Raw genomic sequence first — 19,125 nt, forward strand, 5'->3', positions numbered from 1 at the left:
TATAGTATAGTATAGTATTTCAGTCCGGCGAGTAAACAAAAAAATATACTAGCCAATGGCGATTCAATTGCCAAGGTGTCCGTTGAGGGTTGCTTTAGACGGTTTTTTAAAATGGCTAAAGACTCTGCTGCTCAAATTGAGATAGGCAGGTCGTTCCACATGAAACTATATGACCTATTATGACCTTCTTTGAAGTGCTGGGCAAATTGTGTTGTGACCTTTTTTCGCCTCTGCCATTTTTCAGTTCTTCCCCCAGAAATAGTTTATTTTTTACTTCTACAAAGTGACATCACTGACAATTATCCGTTATCCGAGCACAGCACCGACTAATCAACTATTTTCATATTATTAGCAACTAATACACTCTGCATTATATTTGCTGAATGAAATCCAATACTTGTTTTTTTTTTTTTTTTTTCCTAATTTCGCGGTGCTGATTACAAAAATAGTTTTGCTTTGCTTTGTTTTGCTTTAGCACATCACACTCTCTCACAAAATATGATGTGCATTTCAGAAATTTTGCTTTCGACAACCATTGTAAAGTGAAGAAGTCTTTTATTATCCCTTAAGCACAGAAAAACTGCCTCAAAGACATGATTCCCATCTTCCTCTGAGCCGGGATAGAACAATTTGTTTAATTCTCAGCCCATTTTTACATGTAAGAATGACTCTGAAGACATTGTTAATGCCTAATCTTGATTCCAAGGTTAGAAATATTGCCAGTGACAGAAGAAAATGCAAACATGACACTGATCTTTTCTGCTACATCTCTCAAAAATTACATATTTTACAGATTATCTATTTATAAACTTATGTTTATGTAACTTTCTTTGACAGAGTATTTGAACATATTTTCCACACCTTTGCAGATTGTAATTTAAATGATACGTGTTGAATACTTTTTGTTATTTGACTGCTTTTGTTTTTTCGCTAAGTGCATTGACAGTGCATGAAAACTACATGATAGGAAGTTTTTATTGATATTTTTTAATTCAGCTTTAGGTAATATTAGTCAAATAATATTTTGCAAATAAGCCTTTTTTTAAATGCAGGGCAGCGTTAATGATTTTATTGATTCATTTTTTATGGATTAATTCAAATTTTTGTCCACCTTACATTTTTTAAATTGTCTTTCAAATTTAGGGTTCTCTTCCACCGTATTTACAGGATCTGATATATCCTGACAATATTGTGACGCATCGCACATTTTCTGTCCCCTAGATAATAATGAGATTGTGCTGTGCACCAGATGTAGTTAGGCCACCTCAGAGACAACCCAGCTCTCTCAGCCTGCTCCCCTTCTTTACCTTATGAAGGTTAATGGCATCAGGGAGGAGCTGGTGGATAGCTATCCATCAGTGTCCACAGTGAGAGCTTCTGCACTCCTCTGTCTGTCAGGCCCCTTGCCCCTGCGATGCCTCCTGTTAACCACTTATCTCCCAACTGGCAGCTGAGGGGCAGAGGGGTGAGAGTAAAAGGGTAGAGGGTGGAAGGGCTGGCCTTGTGTAAATAGGTTAATCGACTGATCCATTTTAGCGCCTTGACTTTTATCAGGAACCACCACAGAGCCCATGGATGCACTATTGAATAATTCATCCGACGCTGCCTCTAACCTACTAAAGAAGAGGGAGGTAATGGTGTTTGTAAGCAAACACGCAGATCCCACCCTTTTATACAGGTCTGTTGATCTGGGTTAAACTGAACCCAGGAGCGGATGGCAGGCGGGGAGTGGTAAACCAACTGAGTTAGCGAAGATTGAACTCACAAAATAACTTACAAAATCCGCACCCCATTATTCTCAGCACTGAGGATTTAATTCCGACCATCAGGCAATCCGTTTCCTCTTCCATTCGGTTGTCTCAGGGTGCTTTGTATTTTAAACAGTCGTGGCATAATGCGGATTTCAGGATGCGCGTTTGCGTCCGATACCTGCAGACAGCCATAGTGAGGGAGGTAATGCAGCTGTAATGGCAGCTGCTCCACGTCAATAAGCCACTGTGATGACTGAGGTGCACTCACAGTGAGGCTTATTTTGTGAGTTTTTTTCTCACCTGTTGTGAGACTCCGAGGGAATCTCCTCCCCTCTCCTCGCTGTCAGACCCAGATTGAGCCAGTCAAGCCCGGCTTGACACGGGGACGCTGATAAATGATTTATAAGGGGTGCCCTAGGAAGTGTTTGCTAACTGCTGGATTGTCCTTCTCTATGTGAGCCAAAGCAAACTGACTGGCTCAGTGAGGTGAGTACACAAAGCCTCTGTTAAAGAGGAGGGGGGATTGGGAAACAGACCCGCTCCGTCACAGTTTATGGTGGTTAGGCCATGAAACCAGGTGAACCTGTACAATGACACTCCAAACATATGCATAATAGAACAGGGCTGTTTGGAAAGGCTGAATATCTGAGGGACGACAAAAAAAAAAAAATACATGACACAATAGAAATCAAAGGCCGGCCGGCCACCCATGCAGCTCTACTAACACCGATCAATGCAGGTAAAGTTTAATGCCAGTTATCAACAGAGATGCAAGTTAACAACCCTGTTAAGCTTGTGCCCTCACCTCCGGCACACACATATATAGACCTTGATATACCTTTACTACAGAGCATGAGGCTGTCAGAGAGCATTACCACCCTCTTACCCCGGCAGAATACAGGGACCCATCAACCCAGCTAGGTCAAGTATTGTTTGTGATGGAGGCACATGCCTGGAAGGGGCAGTTGTTTTACTCTATATTCAATGCTCATCAGTGTCTCACTCCATTCCGCTGGCGCTGATGGCAACAGACAAATAGCTTTCAGCATGCCATTGACAGCCTGGCCCTGGAGTGCTCTTGAACTGGTGCTAGACAGGTCCGAGTACCTGTAATTGTGTACCAGAGCGTGAAGCTCACCACTTAAGAGGCAGGCTTTCATCTGCTTAAAGTGACATCCTATTTTTATCCGCAGTTGTAGCTAAAAGCTCTGCTTGTCCAGCTCAGTGCACAGCATGGCTTTCATCATAAATTCATACATTATGTGCAGCGTATGCCGGCTTTTTGTGTATGTCACCGCCGTCGGACATGTTTTCCCCCGACAGCGGGATTGTTTTTGCAAGATAAAGCATGAAGCTTTAGAGTGAGTGTCAGATAAGGCAACCCTTGACCTCACTCGGCCAGCTGTCAACGTCGCGTTAAGCCCTTAAGGAATGTGTTCAATGCTCTCCAGGCCTCTCAGCAAATCCTGTCAAATGTTAGGCTGCTATTGACGCGGTTTATCGCGTCAAATAAGGATTATACACTGAGCTGACTTTTCAACCAGCATTTTTTGTTGATTCATTCTTCTAGTAGTTTTTCCCAGAGTGTAGTTGGGTGTCTGAAAGCTAAACTTGTACCCTGCTTTGATCCTGTTGCTTTGGTGAAATGCAACACCCAGTCTTGTCACACCAAGTTTGACTATAGCTTTCGAGAATGTATAAAGCTGATTTGGGATGCAACAGTATAGATTGATTTTAGATTACATTACATTTCATTATTAATTTATTATTATTATTATTATTATTATTTTATTCATATTTTTTGTTTATTTTTATTTTATTTGTTGACTTTTTTTAATCCATATCCATTGGGTCATTCTAACCTGCGTTTGCCTTTTTGTTTTAAGAAAATTCTAACTAAGCTCAAATTTGCAATTTTATAGTCCGCAAGTGTCTTAAGCACTTACACAAAAAAAACTACTTTGAAATGTGAACTAACATCAGTAGGGTCAAAGATATATTGTGCCTTCATAAATGACATGGATTTTTTCCATATTGATGTAACCTCATGCTTTTGATATGGGCTAATATCTATAAACTTAGATTATGCTCCGCATGTCCTTGTTATATGGTCTGCTATAGTATTTTTAATGGTCTGCTTTACTTAACCACTGGCTCAGTGAGGTGAGTACACAAAGCCTCTGTTAAAGAGGAGGGGGGATTGGGAAACAGACCCGCTCCGTCACAGTTTATGGTGGTTAGGCCATGAAACCAGGTGAACCTGTACAATGACACTCCAAACATATGCATAATAGAACAGGGCTGTTTGGAAAGGCTGAATATCTGAGGGACGACAAAAAAAAAAAAATACATGACACAATAGAAATCAAAGGCCGGCCGGCCACCCATGCAGCTCTACTAACACCGATCAATGCAGGTAAAGTTTAATGCCAGTTATCAACAGAGATGCAAGTTAACAACCCTGTTAAGCTTGTGCCCTCACCTCCGGCACACACATATATAGACCTTGATATACCTTTACTACAGAGCATGAGGCTGTCAGAGAGCATTACCACCCTCTTACCCCGGCAGAATACAGGGACCCATCAACCCAGCTAGGTCAAGTATTGTTTGTGATGGAGGCACATGCCTGGAAGGGGCAGTTGTTTTACTCTATATTCAATGCTCATCAGTGTCTCACTCCATTCCGCTGGCGCTGATGGCAACAGACAAATAGCTTTCAGCATGCCATTGACAGCCTGGCCCTGGAGTGCTCTTGAAATGGTGCTAGACAGGTCCGAGTACCTGTAATTGTGTACCAGAGCGTGAAGCTCACCACTTAAGAGGCAGGCTTTCATCTGCTTAAAGTGACATCCTATTTTTATCCGCAGTTGTAGCTAAAAGCTCTGCTTGTCCAGCTCAGTGCACAGCATGGCTTTCATCATAAATTCATACATTATGTGCAGCGTATGCCGGCTTTTTGTGTATGTCACCGCCGTCGGACATGTTTTCCCCCGACAGCGGGATTGTTTTTGCAAGATAAAGCATGAAGCTTTAGAGTGAGTGTCAGATAAGGCAACCCTTGACCTCACTCGGCCAGCTGTCAACGTCGCGTTAAGCCCTTAAGGAATGTGTTCAATGCTCTCCAGGCCTCTCAGCAAATCCTGTCAAATGTTAGGCTGCTATTGACGCGGTTTATCGCGTCAAATAAGGATTATACACTGAGCTGACTTTTCAACCAGCATTTTTTGTTGATTCATTCTTCTAGTAGTTTTTCCCAGAGTGTAGTTGGGTGTCTGAAAGCTAAACTTGTACCCTGCTTTGATCCTGTTGCTTTGGTGAAATGCAACACCCAGTCTTGTCACACCAAGTTTGACTATAGCTTTCGAGAATGTATAAAGCTGATTTGGGATGCAACAGTATAGATTGATTTTAGATTACATTACATTTCATTATTAATTTATTATTATTATTATTATTATTATTTTATTCATATTTTTTGTTTATTTTTATTTTATTTGTTGACTTTTTTTAATCCATATCCATTGGGTCATTCTAACCTGCGTTTGCCTTTTTGTTTTAAGAAAATTCTAACTAAGCTCAAATTTGCAATTTTATAGTCCGCAAGTGTCTTAAGCACTTACACAAAAAAAACTACTTTGAAATGTGAACTAACATCAGTAGGGTCAAAGATATATTGTGCCTTCATAAATGACATGGATTTTTTCCATATTGATGTAACCTCATGCTTTTGATATGGGCTAATATCTATAAACTTAGATTATGCTCCGCATGTCCTTGTTATATGGTCTGCTATAGTATTTTTAATGGTCTGCTTTACTTAACCATATTTTGCCTATAGCTTGACCCAACACACGTCTGTATTCCTTTGATGGGAACAAGTGAACATTTCTCGGGTGTTACAGAGTATCTTGTAAAAAAAAAATTATTGTGTCTGGCTCCTGCAACCGCTTGGCATTTTGGGCAATATGTTATAAATAATTTCCTGGTTGGCGCAACACTTCGTGTTTGCCATTGAAATGAAAAATAGAGCCGAAATCCCTGTGATGTGTTTGTGCTCCGTTCTGGCCCTGGGTTGAACTGAGCCTCATAAATTCTATAGATGATGTATCTGTAGCAGAGTTATTTTTCAGAGGCTTTCCTCCCCCTCTCATTTGGTCTCAGGCAAAGCCAGTGCCAGACCTGTGATGTGAGCTCCTTTCATCACTGGAAGCGGCTGTGATGTCGTCCGTGCTGTGTTCCTGCTGGCGTCTGATGATGGAAAGGAAGAGGGATGGAGTACATCCTACTGTAGCTGCGTGTAGTCTTTGGGTGGAGAGCCCTGGCTTTGCCCCCACCCCTGCTTTTACTGTCATGTGTTCTCACAACGACCCCACATCATCCTCTGCTATTGCTCGCCTTTTTATCCACCATTCGTGTGCGGTACGCATCCGATCGACAGGCCGAAAATTCAATTTAATGACCTGCCTGTGTGCACGTAATATGATTTTACAGGCTGTTACGGTCAAGCTGAGGTACCATTTGCATAATGATCGGCACGCGATAGGAGATGGGGCCTGCTCAGCTACAGCTGCCATGGCAACAGTCAGGCGGGTGGAGAGAGAATGAAGGTCGGGTCCCTGCGGTGGGCTAGATGAAGGGGGGACTTGGGGAGGTGGGTTGCTGAGAAAATGAAAAAGGTGGGGTCTGGAGAAGGCAAAATAGGCCTCAGCTCCTGACAGGTCTGGACATAATTCACCTTTTTTCATTAGTCAGAAGTGACATGTTATTGTGATGTGAACATTTTATGTTCTGATTTAAAGGCTCATCGGAACGTAAATGTTAATGTGTCAGTGTTCTTACAGGCATTTGGGCCCAATTTTTAAATAATTTGTGCATTGTTTAACTTTAATTGATTATGATGTGATTAAATGTGTTTTTTCCCTCGTACTCTGTTGTAGTATTTTTTTTTATTATTATTATAAAAGCACTGAAGCTCAAATCCTGAAAATCTTTTGGCTCTGACTGCTATTTAGACCATGTGTGTACAATTTTTGGATGGTGGAAATTCATATATTTGGGATTTACAAAACAGCTTTTTTGTGGTCATCCTTAAAGTCTATTTTCACATTCGTCTGCTTCCAACATGTCCTCAGGGACATGCATTATTTAACATCTGCTAAACAACAGGAGTTGGCAGTCATTTTGTTGTGGAGACATGTGAAAAATCAACTTCTGAAGGTTTTGGTGATGGTAATTAGGGCTGGGCGATATGGCAAAAAAATCATAGCTCTGTATTTTTTGGCTGAATTGTGATATACGGTATATATCTCAGTATTTTTTTACATTTTTGTATTTGGATTAAAAATATATATTTTTTTATTTTATTTATTTATTTATTTACATCCTACCCAATGTTGTCCAATGAAACAATGTTTATATAAAAAGGCCATGAAAACGAATATAGTAAAAAAATAACCATGTAGGCTATGTGCAAAAAAGGCACTAAAATCACATTACATTCTAACATTACAATCTAAAAACAAAAATAATGCTTTTTAAAGGAGAAGATATATTTACTAAACTAAAAATGAAAAGAAATAAAAACAAAAGCACAAGTTAATTGCATTATATTTTGATTAGGCGCTCGTTCACTGAAATCTGTGAAGTTTAGCGGAGAATCGCATGCAGAAAGGCACGTGCACTCCTGACAGCAAAATGAAAATATTTCCATGATATATCGTATATTTGTCATACTATATCGCTTATAAAGAATTAGGGCTGGGCAAAAAATCAAATGCGATTTTCATGCTCATCTCGTCAGTAAAGCCGCTCCTGTGATTAGTAGTAAATCTCCAGCACGTGCTTTCAGATGGAGCGGCATTTACTACACAGAGCCGTAGTTCACTGACAAGCTACACAAAATCGCAGGCGATTCATTGCTGATTTTGTGTAGCTTGTCAGTGAACTACGGCTCTGTGTAGTAAATGCCGCTCCATCTGAAAGCACGTGCTGGAGATTTACTACTAATCACCTAGTGGTGATTATGGTTGAGGTGTAAATGTGAAGCTGAGAGGTAAAGTCTTGTGTACTAGTAGACTGTACCTGCAGGCTGATGGCAGCTAAAGTGCAGTGCTGCTCTTAACACCGCTCCAGTGTATCTGGCTCGTTCTTCGTGTGGTTTGGAGTATACACTCATCGCAGCTGTGCTCTCTCTCTCCCCTGGGCTCTCGTTATGTTTTAAATATTTCACATGTCAATATCACGCAGTTTGGAGTGTGCTGAGTCAAGCGGTTTTGATTGCCGTGGTAATTGGCTTAATCGTTGGGAAACACTAAAAAAAGGCTTCGTGGTGCACTTTAACAGAAGTAAATTAACCTTTTTTTAAATTTCCCTCTTTCTTTTCCTCTTCCAGACCGAGATTGCCAAAAGGCTCAATGCGATTCTAGCCCAGATTATGCCTTTTCTGTCACAAGAGGTGAGCTTTATCTGAATTTCCAAAGCTTCATTTTAGTTTTAGATGCAGTATTTCAAGCTTTATAGGACACTTAAACCGTATCTTTTGTCCTAAATTGTACTATTTATTATTATCATTTAAAAACTTTTAAGATTTTGAATTTGCTTTGACTTTTTTTTATTTTTTATTTAACCACATTTTCTCTCCCTTTTGCAGCACCAACAGCAAGTAGCACAAGCTGTTGAACGTGCAAAGCAAGTGACAATGACTGAACTGAATGCTATCATCGGGGTACGTGGACTTCCCAATCTGCCTCTCACCGTGTGTATACCCCTTTAATTACTTTATTTGACCCTAAGAACGGGGCAAACCTGCATTGTTGTAGATGCAAAATAACCCTATTAACCGATTTAACAAATTATTTTAAAATTAGTAGCTTATTTCAATCATGTGCAGGTTTGCCCTTGTAATGAATGACCTTTTAATGTTTTAAAGCTATATGCATGCATCATGTGCTGATTAAATGTATTTGTGGCTTGAGTGAGGAAGTGTATATATTTATAGGTATTTTAGGGTCAGAGGTGGCGTTAACCATAAACTTTGTCATTTACCAAATTATTTTACAAAACGATTCAAAAAGAGAATTACGGAAATTTAACAACCCAGTCCATTAAAGTGATGGATAATGACTATTTGCAACTAGTCTCTGATTAGTTCTCAGTTGTATTTAATTGCTTTCGTTTTCTTGGTCCATAGCCACATTATTGTTTATCTAATGTGCAGCCGGACACTTTTGACCAAGTTTTATTTAGTCTCCACTATATGTGGCATGAGTGTGCTTAGCATCCTCAGTCCCCTGAGTCTGCATCTAGAAGTTGTTCAGTGCTCTCTTTAGAGCCTGGGTACCTTTAATTAGATCTGGTTTTACAGGGGAGTCTCATTCCTCTTTGCTGACCTGGATTGCGCTGGGAATTAAAGACAAATAGGATCTTTCACACATATCCCTGAGCTACTACAGCTATTCCTTTCCTAGAAATGCCCACATCTGCCTTCTAACAGTCACTTATTGATCAGGGGCAAGTGACCTGGATCCTTATCAATATGTAGGGAATAACAAATCTGACCTCTGTACATCCAGTAGTAAGGCTTGCCCTGATCTGATTACAGAGGTTGAACCTGTTTTGATTCACCTTCTTAAGAATTGCTCTACAGCTGAAGAATCTGATAATGGTGAGGTGAAGGTTTGAGGGTGGGTTTGTGTTGTCTGATATCGGAATTCAATTAGATCCTGAGCATTGACACTCACTCAGAGATAATTCCTAGAATCAGGTCTGAACGGGGCAGTCGTATGGTCGCTCTTAAATGCCACGTTATCTTCAGAAAGGATTACCGTCTGATAGCTTTGATACAGCAGACCAACTTTAATGACTCGTATTCTTTTAGGAGCCATTTAAAAGTTGAAAAGCAGAAAAGATACTTGCTTGTCTGAGTTTTTTTTTTGTTTCGTTTTTTTCTTTGAATTGGACATTTGTAATTCAGACAGTAGGCCATGTGTGTGCACTCACGCAGGTGCCAGAGTCCTCATAAATAGTATAAGGAAGAGGTGAGGTGTGAGCTACACATACACACACAAATACTCTCTCAGAGCAGAAACCACCAGCATCTCTTATTGATGAACCTCAGGGCCGGTAATAGGATGCATCTAGGGCAGCGGCTTTTTTTTCTGCTGTGCTATGACTTTGATCAGAGGTCTTAAGATGGCCTCCTCCGGCAGCTCAGCATTTCTGCCCTCACCAATAGTTTGTGTGTTTATCTACCCTAGCCTTATTTATTTTAGAAAAGCATAAGCATTTCTATCCACGTTTTATACTGTCTTCAGTTCTTTCTCCACATACTTTTGCACAGACTAATTTGTCAAAATCCAACAGTTTTTCACTTTCTGTTGATAACTCTATAATCTCCCCATCTACTTAGGTTAAAAGTCTGGGTGTCATCCTCGATAGTACTTTATCTTTTGAAAAGCATGTGAACAATATTACTCGGTCTGCGTATCTCCATTTACGGAACATCAGCCGCCTTCGTCCATTTCTCACACCAAATTCCACAGCTATTCTTGTACATGCTCTAGTTACCTCGCGCATTGATTATTGTAACTCTCTTCTCTTTGGGCTACCTTACAAACTCCTTCACAAACTTCAATTGGTCCAGAATTCAGCTGCCCGTATAATTACTAGAACCTCCTCCATCGAGCATATCACTCCAGTTCTCTACCATCTTCACTGGCTTCCTGTTAAATATCGAGTAGAGTATAAGATTCTACTTCTCACTTTTAAAGCTCTTCATAATCTTGCACCACAATATCTCTCTGATTTGCTTCATATTTACATCCCGAAGCGTACTCTCAGATCTTCTTCATCTGTTTCCCTTGTTGTACCTTCTATTCGTTTAGCCACTATGGGGTCTAGGGCATTTAGTTGTGCTGCTCCTAATCTCTGGAATTCTCTCCCACAATCTATACGAGAAAGTGACTGTCTGACTACTTTTAAATCATGTCTTAAAACTTACTTGTTTAAATTAGCTTTCTCTGATCAATTTTAAATTATTTTATGTTAATAGTTGTTGTTTGTTGTATTGTTGTCTTGATTTTATGATTATCACTCAATTGTACGGTGTCCTTGAGTGCTCTGAAAGGCGCCTTTAAATAAAATGTATTATTATTATTATTATTACTTCCCTGTTCTGTTTTGCCTGTTCTGTTTATCACAAGTTTATAGACTGTGGTTGAGTTTGAAGATTTTAGTGGTATTGAATATTTATTTGCTGGCTGTATAAAACTAAGCCTCAGTGAATATCTTGTTGATTTTAATCCACTTTTTATTTCTTCATTAAGTTTCCCATAGAGCGTGACATTAGACTAGTTTGTTATCCCTCCTTGTCTTGTGACTTTTAGTAGGGTCTTTGAATGACTCCAGTGTTTCCCCTAGGTTTACGGCTGTTTGTTTTTTTTCCATTTAAATTTTTCTGGACTCCTTTTTAATGGTTAAATTCAATTGTATTAATCAAAAAAACATGTCTAATTAATTAAAATCATGAAACTTAAACAATTTAACATCAATTTATCAAAAGTTTAACAAACATTACATGTTTAGGGCCCTATGAAATGTTTTATTTTTTCCAACCTTATGTTTTATTGTTACCAAATTCTGTGTTTTAACATGTCTAATTATTTGAAAGCATTAAAACATCATTTATTGTTTCATTTATTCTTACAATAGCCTAATGATTTTTTCCCCTCAGATATTCTGTGTTGTGTATTTACATTTTTTAAGGCATAAAACAGTCATTTAATTTATCTTTTAATTAATAAATATTAAACAAATGTTATTTTTGGAAAATAAAGGGGATTTAATATTACAATTAAAACATTGAAGCAATATTGTATGATTATTCCTAAAAAATAAGGTTTTAATAATTTTAGTAGTAGTAATAGCCTATTACGTACATTCTACTGAACAACAGTAATATATTTCTGCCACAATGTCTTCAAGTTAAACCTAACTTTTATTTTGACGGGTTGCCGTGAATACCTTTACATTCCTGTGTTTATATGATATGACGCTAGTTTTACTCAAATGAAACGGTAAAATGCTCAAGAAGTGACTCTCAGAGCAGTTCTGGAGGTGTTGTTCATGTATTTATGTCCTCATTAGTGAGAAGGCAGATGTTAATATCACTGGAAGCATCACGTGTGCTTCAGTACGAGTAGTACACAAAACCACACGTCTGCGCCATTCATTAACACATAGACACGCAGAATTCATATTTAAATAGTCGTTTTGCAGCTTAATATTTACAAATACTAGTGGGAGTGGGAGTGTGTTCACTTGTGTGTGCGCATCGGGGCGGAACTCCACTGTGCGCGATGCAGATAGCGCGACCATGTAACGTAGAGACAGAATTAACATGCTGTCGTGGAAATAAGATAAATAACATAAGGCTATTTAGTTTGTTTAATAAAAGAACAAGGTATAGACCTGTTCTATAGGAAAGGTAACTTTAATTGACTTCTGTTGTGATCTGGCACTATGGAGAAAATAAAATTTACTTGACCTTCAAGGGGGGCAGGGGTGCCTTTAAATAAAGGGGATTTAATATTACAATTAAAACATTGAAGCAATATTGTATGATTATTCCTAAAAAATAAGGTTTTAATAATTTTAGTAGTAGTAATAGCCTATTACGTACATTCTACTGAACAACAGTAATATATTTCTGCCACAATGTCTTCAAGTTAAACCTAACTTTTATTTTGACGGGTTGCCGTGAATACCTTTACATTCCTGTGTTTATATGATATGACGCTAGTTTTACTCAAATGAAACGGTAAAATGCTCAAGAAGTGACTCTCAGAGCAGTTCTGGAGGTGTTGTTCATGTATTTATGTCCTCATTAGTGAGATGGCAGGTGTTAATATCACCGGAAGTGTCACGCGCGCTTCAGTACGAGTAGTAAACAAAACCGCGCGTCTGCGCCATTCATTAACAGAGACACACAGAATTCATATTTAAATAGTCGTTTTGCAGCTTAATATTCACAAATACTAGTGGGAGTGGGAGTGTGCTCACTTGTGTGTGCGCATCGGGGCGGAACTCCACTGTGCGCGATGCAGATAGCGCGACCATGTAACGTAGAGACAGAATTAACATGCTGTCGTGGAAATAAGATAAATAACATAAGGCTATTTAGTTTGTTTAATAAAAGAACAAGGTATAGACCTGTTCTATAGGAAAGGTAACTTTAATTGACTTCTGTTGTGATCTGGCACTATGGAGAAAATAAAATTTACTTGACCTTCAAGGGGGGCAGGGGTGCCTTTGGGGGGGAGGGCCGCCCCCCTAATATAATGGCAGGGGAAACACTGGACTCTTTAATATATATATGGCATTAGAGTTGGTAAGTTTGATTCAAAATGTTTTAGTAAATAATTGCTATTTTTCCTACAATGTTCTGTTGTATTGTTGCATTTATAAAAATAAATAGCCTACATTTTCCTTCTGTTTATTTAATGAAAAGCAATGGAAAACATTTTTACTGGATAATTACTGTTTTACTTATACATTTTGAGCCAGTTTAATTGGCTGTTTGATTGAAATGTCGATTCTTCAAATTAAAAGAGAATTCAGCCATGTCAGAACAACTATATATTAGGCTTGCCGCGATAGACGGTGTTGACGGTGATACCGGTGTTAAGCCGCAACCTTTTACAAGCTATTTAAAATCGAAGGAAAGCAAGGAAAAGAGGGAACGCCCCGCCCCCACGGTGATACCGGTATTACCGGTGTAGTCACACGTCGATTAACCAGTGGGAAAATTTCCTCACCGTCACAACCCTACTATATATAGATATATGTATTGAATTTTGGCCAAAAAAAAGGCCAAAAAAAAAAACATCAAGATAGAATTGTTTTAACTATATTGCCCAGCCAGTGGGCAGCCAGTTTTACCATAAGTCGTCTGCTGTGGATGTATGGATAGATCTCTATTAAGACTGCCCCAATTTGTGCTGTGGGCCCAATTAAGTGTGTTTGTTTCCAAGACGGCAAATCATGGGGCTTTATATTTTTGAATTCCCTCAGGCCTGCATGTTGCATGATTACAGCACTAAACTCAGGATGGGGGTTGTTTAACATACACACCTGAGAATAGAAGCGGGCGCTTGTCTGATTTAGCCACTTACCTTTTTTATATTCTTTGTTAATTGTTCACACTGGACCTGCATTCATTGTTTTGCTGTAAGAGGGAGAGATTAGCACTAGTTGAGATGGTCTTTATGCAGGAATATTAAATTACTGGAGACATTTTATTTCTTTATATTCTTGTCTTCATGGCCGGGTCTCTAATGAGGGTTCTCTTATTGTCCATGCATATTACACATCAGTGGCTCATTAGCTGGAATGAGCAGGGAGGGTTCTCCCCCGTGAATCAACGGCTTCTTTAATTTCCCATGTGGTCAGTCGTCATCTCTGAAGCCACACACACTAACCCCCTTCCCCTCTTTTTTTTTACACTAGCGGTTTATTTCACTTCCTGACACATTCACATGAACACTCTAGCACCAACACTGTTTCTGTCTTACAATCACTCTGTTTCTGTCTTTCTGTCTTAGTGAGACTCTCTTGTCTCACTATCTCTCTCCTTTTCTCTTGCTCTTTCATTCCCTCTTCAAGAACATGCACCCACCACCCACGCTTAGTGCCTCAGTACACACACACCTCACACACACTCGCTTATCACATCTCCTCACAGATCCACACTCTGAGGCACAGTTCATAATTGGCTTGGCAGCTCTGTTGTGTTGGGGAGGGTAAGGTTGCAGGTTCAAATCCCAAGCGTAGTTCTTCTATATACCATTCGCTCTCCTGCCAATCTCAAAGGCCCCGAGTCTCAATATACAGCCAGCTGTGCAAATAATCCGCAAAGCTGTTAGCAATTATACTCACCCCGAATAAGGACCTGTGATGGACATCTTAATAATGATTTGCCCACTGGAAAGGGCAAGCTTTTGGAGCATTCCAGACTTATAAATAAGTCTTTAGTATTGATATTTACTTACCGCATGGCATTAATGACCTGCTGATAATTACCACCGTGATCGCCGTACACAGCCAATAACATCTACCCTTTCCATGTCAAGTGGGAAAAAAACATGTCAGGATTCTGGAAGAATCACCGTAAATGGTCATTGATTGACTGGTGAGGTCTGTGAAAAGTTGGGCGGTACGTGCTCTAACAGCCATTTGAATAATTCATTATTCCTGTGGATGCTAATAAACTGTGGAGGCTGTGATTTTTTTGTTGTTGTTGTTGTTTTTTCTTTACTGGTGGCTCTGCTAAGTATTATTTAACCTTGCTTTAAGCTGCTCTATTCCCATGCTGAGTGGTTTTTAACTCTCATCAGTTTCCTCCAAACTTTTAAAATATTGATGGAGGTATTGGAGGCTTGAACACATGCCAGAACAAGACCCCTCGCTCTTGGCCGCCGCCGCCACTCAATACGCTCGCGCACACACACACAAAGCTGAGCCCAGCTGCTGTTGGAGTGGTGTTTAAAGTTTGGTTTTCTCGAGTGACTCATACTTTGTGTAATAACCAGACCCAAATGTGAGGGGAGTAAATATAGCCGTCCAGCGTTTTGATAGGGCTAAGGAGCAGGTGGTTTTAAGCCAATGTGCTGACAGCATTCCAACGCCTGCTGTCTTTAAACTGTATTTTAACTAGGGCTTGACGACTCTCTTTTGGCGAGTGTGAGTGTGAGAGTTTTATGTAATGAGTGAATTTACATGCTTTTTTTTGTATGATATTCCACCGAGTTTGTTACTGTTGAGCAGGAACCTGAAATGTAAACTGACTAGATCCACAACACTCCAAGATTTTATATTTTCAGGTTAAGATCCAAGCAACATAAAAGACGGCTTTGTTTGCAGGATCCTCAAATATGACTTGCATGTATGTGAGGACATAAATATGCCTGTACCCCCACCTGTGCTTCTGAATTGGCCGCCCAGAAGCTGTGTGTTTAGTTTGTGGCATGGATTTCTCTACTCTTTTTCCTCTGGCCCACTCGTTGTATGTCTCTCCACAGCAGCAGCAGCTCCAGGCCCAGCACCTCTCTCATGCTGTCCACGGCCCCATGGCTTTACCTCCCCACCCTTCTGGCCTTCAGCCACCAGGAATCCCACCGGTCACCGGCTCTGGCTCGGGCCTGCTGGCTCTAGGAGCCCTGGGAAGTCAGCCACACTTGCCGGTGAAGGATGAAAAAAACCACCATGACCTAGAGCACCGAGGTAAGGAGCAGACACACACATTGCTCTCATTTAAAGCCAAAAGAGTGGAACATAAGTCGCTCGGCCATATAGACCTCTTGTGTGAATCAAACGCTTGTTTCATAACCTCCACCCCCCACCCTATTCATTGTTATTATAGCTCTTATAGGCTGCTGTCATTATTGACCATCTTAGGTTTGCTTTTATAAGAGTACATTACTCTCATGGCTTGCCATTTAAGGATGTAGCCAATTTTTAGAGAAGAACTGAGAGTGTATAAAGTGATTGAACATATACATGACACTCTCTGTGGCTTGAATGAATCTGCAAGGTTAATAAAAGAAGCATGCTAATGATTTGCTAGCCGTATTGTTTACATATCAGACATATTCTTCCTGCTGATGAAATCTACTTTTAACTCTGATTGTCAGTTTATCTCTGTTTTTTTATCTCTGTTTATCTCTGTTTTGTCTTGCCATTCTGCCTGTCTTTCAACACCAACCGGGGTCTGCTGACTACAGAGAGCACGGTGAGTATCAGGTTTCCTGCTGTCTCAGTTGTCCTCTTCCTCTTAATAGTTGTGTTCCAAAACCTAGTTAGCTGCCTACACAGACAGCAACTCTGTATGGACGTTTTGATTCAGTTGTTTTAAGTTGTTTGGAGTTAGCATGTTGCTAAACATTGGATAATGCAATGATAATACTTTTCTGTATTGAATGATATATTACTGTACATTTTATACATTTCATATGTTTTTCTCACTTTTTCCGTCATTTTGGTTTTATTTAGTGTTTGGCTTAAAATAAACTGTCCTAGGATGCATTATAATTAAGTTGCATAATGTTTTGAACAGCCTTCGTGTCAAGAGCACACCTTAAATTATGCCTTAATGTTGCCTCCGTAGGCGGCTCACTAGGTTTTGAAACGGAGCAAATATGTCTTAGTTTTACTGGGTGAAAAGCACCTCTTGGCCCATTTCATGCCTAAGAACATTTCCATTAATGTAAATGTCAAGTAAGATTCTTCATCCTGAAGCACAATCAACTCGTGCACGAAATGGTAATCTGCGTTCATTAAAATGACTAATAGAGAAACAAGCTTTTTATGAAATAAGCACTCACATCTCTCCACAGATGGGAAATGACTCGTATTACAGCACACAGGTTAGCGCAGCTCTATAATTTCATCACAATTAAAGACGACGTCGACTCCCTCCCTCCTTTGTGGGATTTATTTTATCCCTCTCCCGTCCTACCCACCCCTCCACTTGTTTACCACCCCTCTCCGCTCTCTTTTGCTACCGCAGTAAATATGTATGAGCACAGGCGCAGGAATTGTTTTCCTCCCTCTCATCGCCGTGCCCTTGTAAAAGTCATTTATTCGACGGGGCTTAAATCTCTGATGGCTGATTGTGGCCGTGTGATTGGGTTTCTGCTAGCCCGGCGAGGCCTGAATGGTTGCAGTCATGTCTGAAGGAAGCGGAGCTCCTCTGGTGGTTAGCAGTCCAGGCGCTGTTGTGTATTCGCCGCTGCCGTTGTCTAAGGTCATCTGATAGCACACTGGTGACTCTCCTTAATGAATCACGCTAAGCATTTTTTTAGAAGGTCAGACATCATGCAAAGAGAGCGAGAGAGACCGAGACTATTGGGTGTTAGGCCCAGTCTGCTACTTCATCTTCTCAGCTTAGTTTCCTTTTACGCTTCCTGTGATCTGGCCACATTTTCCTTCTGTCAATCTTGTTGCCTCACACTGAGTGAAGGCTCTTGGGACGGGATGAGTAAAGCTCTAGGAGCGGGAGTGCCCAGAAAGAGCACTCAAAGTCCTTTTGCATATGTAGCATGCTTGCTAAATACTATGAATTCATGAAATATTCTTGCAGCGTATGAACAGTGACCACAGACAGAGTCGCCCACCATTTCCTGTGGAATATAAGTCCCTTTTTCCATTCGCCTGCCCTGTAGTCATTGTCTACCAGGACCGCAGACCTGCAATGTGCTGAGAGAAGGGTACTGGGAGATGTCCAAACACGCTACAGGAATCAATGACTATCACATGCTCCCACACACACAGCCCGAGTCAGACTTCTCACAGATAATGGGCTGTTGTTTGACACTAACGTGTTGTTCATGTCTTCCTGAAGCTGTTTGTTGTCTCTTTTAGAAGATGGAGGGAGTGAGGTGGGGTAAGGAAGGGAGAGTGGTGGGGCAGTGAAAACAAGCCCCTCTTTGGTCTGTTTAACGGTGTCTACTCTGTAGTGCAGCCAGCACATTTTTCTGTGTTTAGTCTACTGTGGGTTGTTAGATACGGCTTGGCGAGTCTGACTATTATGTTAGGCCTGTTTTGGGTTTTCGAGTCAGATAGCTGGAATGGATAAATCGCTTTTGGCTTTTTAAGTGTGCAGTTTTGGAGTGATAAGAGCTACTCTGTCCTTCTCTTTTTTTTTTTTCCTCCTTGCTGTTGATTTCCCAGCTTGGATCTCCTTCAGATTAGGGCTGTGCAATTAATCGAAATCGTCAAAAAAATTGTGATTTGAGCGTGCGCGATTTCTAAATCGCTTTATAGCACGATTTTCCGCGCCCCCGACCTCCCGCAGTATGCTATCCGAACCAATCAGAATGCAGCACACCTAAATGCAGCACAAGAACAGAACAGACCAGGCGGGCATACAAACGTAACGCCAGGTTCACACACTCCGTCTGTGGTGCGTATTTTTTCCGCGCCCATGTTAACGGATCAGAGCGTTCACACTGCACGCGATTGCGCTCCGGCAGTGCGCTCCAGGAGCGGTGCGTCTGCAGCAGTCATGCTGCGATCGTTTCCGCACGGAATCTATTTCTGCTGTGCTGCATGCGCTGAAAGTGACGGCGCATTATTCGCAGTAAAAAATAACATGGATTGGCACGGAAATGTAGTAATTAGACCATAAATGCATATAATTAAAGTCTACTGTTTCACAGTCAACACATGGCTTTTTGGCTAGATTTAAAACAAGGAAAAGTGCACTTTTAGATAAACAAGGCAATAATACATGGCACTCGTGGTGGTAGTTAAACGAAGTTATATTTATTGAGTTTAAACGTGAATATGTCTATGAAAGATTGTATTACTGTACTGT

General features: G+C 40.4%; 1 protein-coding gene across 7 annotated transcripts in view; it reads left to right on the forward strand.

Moving 5' to 3' along the window:
• The window catches only part of LOC107672253 (protein groucho-2), a 39,511-nt gene that overhangs the window by 5,156 nt on the left and 15,230 nt on the right, over window positions 1-19,125 (forward strand). For 4 of the 7 annotated variants that reach the window (XM_016465358.1, XM_016465356.1, XM_016465357.1 and 1 more), the window contains 4 exons: window positions 8,146-8,208; window positions 8,404-8,508; window positions 15,830-16,031; window positions 16,532-16,539. In XM_016465358.1, the coding sequence (XP_016320844.1) occupies window positions 8,146-8,208; window positions 8,404-8,508; window positions 15,830-16,031; window positions 16,532-16,539 (378 nt within the window). The remainder of the gene's footprint in view (window positions 1-8,145; window positions 8,209-8,403; window positions 8,509-15,829; window positions 16,032-16,531; window positions 16,540-19,125) is intronic. The other 3 variants (XM_016465359.1, XM_016465360.1, XM_016465361.1) reach the window with 3 other exon arrangements.

This window comes from Sinocyclocheilus anshuiensis, unplaced genomic scaffold (genome assembly GCF_001515605.1).
Source record: "Sinocyclocheilus anshuiensis isolate Anshui unplaced genomic scaffold, SAMN03320099.WGS_v1.1 scaffold997, whole genome shotgun sequence".
Lineage (NCBI taxonomy): Eukaryota > Metazoa > Chordata > Actinopteri > Cypriniformes > Cyprinidae > Sinocyclocheilus > Sinocyclocheilus anshuiensis.